This window comes from Juglans regia, unplaced genomic scaffold, assembly GCF_001411555.2.
Source record: "Juglans regia cultivar Chandler unplaced genomic scaffold, Walnut 2.0 Scaffold_124, whole genome shotgun sequence".
NCBI lineage: Eukaryota > Viridiplantae > Streptophyta > Magnoliopsida > Fagales > Juglandaceae > Juglans > Juglans regia.
This window is the reverse complement of record NW_023342810.1, coordinates 23-4,890: the sequence shown is the minus strand read 5'-3', so window position 1 is coordinate 4,890 and position 4,868 is coordinate 23. Positions and strand designations below refer to the sequence as shown.

Genomic DNA, 4,868 nt, shown 5'->3' with positions numbered 1-4,868 from the left:
GAGATGAAGATCAACTGATAGGATTATAGGGTTATGGGTTGGTGCGCACGGTTAGTATGATGTGCAGAAATGAGGTGCAGAGGGGAGAAATCGTGGGGAAGAAAAACAGTGCAGCAGAAAGGGAAACTCACCCAAATGACGCCATCCGTCCCTCCACTTGTGCTCTTGGGCTGGGCTTCGTGCTTCGACTAGCTTCATCAGGGCTGGGCTTAGAGCCCGGTTATTACATTCTTCCCCCCTTATAAAAAATTCCGTTCTCGGAATTTGTCATGGGCTATAAGGATCATCGTCGAACAACTGTGGGTACTTGACTTGCATTTCCTCTTCTAATTCCCAAGAGGCTTCACTGATAGCGTGATTATTCCATACCACTTTAACCAATGGAATAGTCCGATTACGTAACACTTGTTCTTTTCTCTCTACAATCCGCACCGGCTCTTCTGTATAAGTCAGATCTTCCTGAAATTGAAGAGGCTCATAATCAATAACGTGAGTGGGGTCGGGTACATACTTCCTCAGCATAGATACGTGAAATACATTCTGTACACCTGAGAGCGCGGGTGGTAAGGCTACTCTGTATGCCACTGGTCCAATCCGATCAAGAATCTCAAATGGACCGATGTACCTAGGGCTCAGCTTACCCTTCTTTCCAAACCTCATAACCCCTCTCATGGGTGCAATCGTCAAGAATACCTTATCCCCAACCTCAAACTCTAATTGGCGATGACGATTATCTGCATAGCTTTTCTGTCGACTCTGAGCTGCTATCATTCTAGCCCGAATGGTCTCAATCTTCTTTGTTGTCTTCTGTATGATTTCTGGACCCAAAATTTGTCTTTCACCCACTTCGTCCCAATATAAAGGAGATCTACACTTCCTACCGTAAAGTGCTTCATAAGGTGCCATCTCAATACTAGCCTAGTAACTGTTATTATAAGCAAACTCGACCAAAGGCAAGTGTCGAATCCAAGATCCCTTAAAATCCAGCATAAAAGCTCTCAACATGTCTTCCAAAATTTGAATGGTCCTTTCCGACTGACCATCTATCTGTGGGTGAAACGCCGTGCTAAAATTTAACTTAGTGCCCATGGCCTCTTGTAAGCTTCGCCAAAATTTCAAAGTGAAACGTGGATCTCTATCCGACACAATGGACACAGGTACCCCATGCAACCTCACTATTTCCTGTATATATAGCTCGGCTAGTTTCTCCAGCTTATAAGAAACTCTGATAGGTACAAAATGAGCTATCTTCGTTAAACGGTCAACTATCACCCAAATTGCATCTTGTCCTGTAGGTGTCCGTGGAAGCCCTGTAACAAAGTCCATAGAAATAAGCTCCCATTTCCATTCTGGAATCTGAAGTGGTTGCAATAACCCTACTGGTCTTTGGTGTTCTACCTTTACCTATTGGCAAGTTAGGCACTGTGCCACAAATTGAGCAATCTCTCTTTTCATGCCCTCCCACCAAAGATACTCTTTCAAATCTCGATACATTTTTGTACTACCCGGGTGAACTGTGTAAGGGGAGCGGTGTGCTTCTTCGAGGATAAGTCTTTTTATTACAACATTGTCCGGCACACAACATCTATTTTCAAACCTTAACACTACATCTTCAGAAACATTAAACTCAGGTTTATCCCATTTTTCTACTTTTTCGATTAATCTCACCAACTTAGAATCTTCTTTTTGGGCGAGCTTAATTCTGTCTATCAAAGCTGGTTGAACTATTAAACTGGCTATCAATGCCTGCTGGTCACCCACAACCACTTCAATAGTAGTTCTTTCCTAGTCCATTAATAAGTGGGGCTGAGTGGTAAGAGTTGCAATTGCTAGTCCCATTGGTTTCCTGCTAAGCGCATCAGCTACAACATTAGCTTTGCCTGGATGGTAGTTAATGTTGCAATCGTAATCCTTGACTAGTTCGAGCCATCTCCTCTGTCCCATATTCAGTTCTTTCTGAGTGAAGAAGTATTTCAAACTCTTGTGATCCGTGTAGATTTCGCACCTTTCACCATATAAATAATGTCTCCAGATTTTAAGTGCAAAGACAATGGCGGCCGGCTCCAAATCATGTGTGGGGTAATTTTGCTCATATGTCTTCAATTGCCGAGAAGCATAAGCTATTACTTGTCCATGCTGCATCAAAACACACCCCAAATCCAATTGTGAAGTGTCACTATAAACCACAATTGCGCTAGGGACTGTCAGAACTGGAGTTGTCACCAATCTCTTCTTTAGTTCCTGGAAGCTTTCCTCACATTTTTCAGTCCAAACATACTTGTTATCCTTCCTAGTAAGGGCGGTAAGGGGGACCGCTATTTTTGAGAAATTTTCTATAAATCGACGGTAATAACCAGCCAAACCCAAGAAACTCCTAACTTCATGCACATTGGTTGGTTGAGTCCAGCTAACTATTGCTTCAATTTTCCCGGGGTCTACTGAAATACCATCCCTTGAGACTACATGTCCCAAAAATGCAATAGACTCAAGCCAAAATTCACTCTTCTTCAACTTAGCAAACAATTTCTTATCCCTGAGTGTCCCTAGTACTTGTCTCAGATGGTCTTCGTGTTCAGCTTTGCTCTTGGAGTAGATTAATATATCATCAATAAACACTACTACAAATTTATCCAAGAATTAATGAAACACTCGATTCATCAAGTCCATAAATACTGCTGGGGCGTTGGTTAAACCAAAAGGTATGACTAAAAATTCATAATGACTGTACCTGGTCCTGAAAGCTGTCTTAGGCACATCCTCCGCCTTGATCTTTAATTGATGATAACCCGATCTAAGATCAATTTTTGAGAACACCTGCGCACCTTGCAACTGATCAAATAAATCATCGATACGGGGCAATGGATATTTATTCTTTGTGGTCATTCGATCGGTTCCCTGTTGTCTATACACATCCTCATTGTCCCATCCTTCTTCTTCACAAACAAAACTGGAGCTCCCCAAGGTGACACTAGGTTTGATGAAACCTTTATCTAATAAGTCTTGCAACTGTTTTTTGAGCTCGGCTAACTCTGATGGTGCCATTTGATAAGGGGCTTTGGAAAGAGGCACCGTGCCTGGGGTTAATTCAATAGCAAACTCTACCTCTCGCTCAGGCGGTAATCCAGACAAGTCTTCAGGAAAAACTTCCGTATATTCCCTCACAATAGGAATTTCTTCAAGTTTCAATTCTTCCTTTGGTTCATCCACCACAAAGGCCAAATACCCTTGACACCCATCACGTAACAACTTGTCAACCTGAAAAGCAGAAATAACTGATGGAGGGGTACGCACCCTGGAACCCATAAACCAAAGTTCCTCTTCTTCCAGAAACTTGAACACCACTTCGCTTTTAAAACAATCAATACTAGCATAACTAGAAGCTAACCAATCCATTCCCAAAATCACATCAAACCCAATCATAGGAAAGACTATCAGGTTAGCTGGCATTTCCTTCCCGCTAATAGTTATTGGACACTTGAGTAAAATCTTGTTACAAGTCACTATATCACCAGTTGGAGTAGAGACCCTCAAATTGTAGTCCATCTCATTAGCAACAATGGGGCACAACTTAACATAATCCATTGAAATAAAGGAGTGGGTAGCCCCCGAGTCAAATAAAACAATAGCCTTATTGAGGAATAAGGGAACAATTCCTGATTACGTCATATAATCCAAAGAGATAATAAGATAAATAATCCTTAATTCTCAATACATAAAAAAAATTAAGAGACGGTCAGAAATTATACCTGTGATGACATCATCCTTGTCCTCAGCTTCTCCCGGTGTCAAAGCAAACACCCGTGCTGGTACAGTCCTCCGCTGATTGTTGCCTTGGTTATTCGGCCTAAAGTTTTGAGCTGGGTTGGGCCTTCTGTTGTTCACCCCAAACAATGGACATTCTCTAATGAAATGCCCATCCTTACTGCATTTGAAACATGATCCCACTTCCTTTCTGCACTCTCCATGGTGTATGCGGTCACAAAACTTACAGGGGTTAGAGGTATGATTTCCCTGTATCTGTCTCTGACTTGAACTGCTCCCCTCATTTCTCCTTTTCCATTGCCCTTGATCCAAACTCTGGAATCCTTGTGGAGCAGCTCTCTTCCTCTGTTCTTGCAATTCAGCACCCCTCTTGATATTCTGCTCAACTAGCATCGCCTTGTGTACTAATTCTGAAAAATTATGAATCTGAAATATCATCACCCTTTCATAAATCCTGTAGTTCAAACCTTCCTCAAACATCCTAGTCTTTTTCTCCTCATCAGGAATCAAGTATGCGGCGAAACGTGATAATTCCGCAAACCTTGCAGCATACTGGCGCACAGTCATGGTCCCTTGCACCAAGTTAGTGAACTCACGAGCTCTTGCTTCCCTATCAGCCTTAGGGAAAAATCGATCAAAGAAATTCTGCTTGAATTGAGCCCAAGCAATTAACCCAGTCCCCTCAGTTTCCCTGATAACTTTCTCAGAATTCCACCATCTCTTTGCTTCTTCAGATAGTTTGAAAGCTGCGAACCTGACTTTTTGCTGATCTGTGCACTCCAAAATACGAAATATTTTCTTCAATATCTTGTATCCAATCTTCTGCAGCGTTTGCATCGCCTCTTCCATTAAAAATGGGAGGATGCGTTCGATTAAATTGTTCGAACGTGCAACCCCCACCATTGTCGTCTGCGTTCAAATCTTCAAGAGTTCGAACTCTACGACGAGCAGCCATCCTGAAAGTTTAAACTCGGTGAAACGTTCTAAAATAATAGAAAACGAAAATACCGGGTAAATAGAATAAAATAAGAAAATAAATAAAATATGCATATAAGCACATATACATATATATATATATATATCAGATAACTATGTAAATCTGACAT

At 41.7% G+C, this 4,868-nt stretch overlaps 2 protein-coding genes across 2 annotated transcripts; both read right to left on the bottom strand.

Annotated features, from left to right (window-relative positions):
- Positions 1–267: 267 nt before the first annotated feature.
- On the bottom strand, positions 268–660 carry LOC118345038. The gene has a single exon (XM_035686900.1). The coding sequence runs from the start codon at positions 658–660 to the stop codon at positions 268–270; it is 393 nt and encodes a 130-aa protein (XP_035542793.1).
- A 258-nt stretch (positions 661–918) lies between these two features.
- Positions 919–4,665, bottom strand: LOC118345037. The gene is made up of 6 exons (XM_035686899.1): positions 4,359–4,665; positions 3,747–4,172; positions 3,413–3,653; positions 2,985–3,292; positions 1,162–1,310; positions 919–1,047 (listed from the first exon to the last, which is right to left on the bottom strand). The coding sequence occupies exons 1-6, from the start codon at positions 4,663–4,665 to the stop codon at positions 919–921; spliced, it is 1,560 nt and encodes a 519-aa protein (XP_035542792.1).
- Between the last annotated feature and the right edge of the window lie 203 nt (positions 4,666–4,868).

Excerpts from the sequence above, each read along its gene's own strand:
- LOC118345038 (XM_035686900.1), bottom strand. The coding sequence starts at position 660 with ATGAGGTTTGGAAAGAAGGGTAAGCTGAGCCCTAGGTACATCGGTCCA.
- LOC118345037 (XM_035686899.1), bottom strand. The coding sequence starts at position 4,665 with ATGGTGGGGGTTGCACGTTCGAACAATTTAATCGAACGCATCCTCCCA. Across the intron at positions 3,654-3,746 it reads CAAGGATGATGTCATCACAG|GAATTGTTCCCTTATTCCTC; the intron begins GTATAATTTCTG and ends TGACGTAATCAG. Across the intron at positions 3,293-3,412 it reads ATAGTCTTTCCTATGATTGG|GGTGCGTACCCCTCCATCAG; the intron begins GTTTGATGTGAT and ends TATGGGTTCCAG.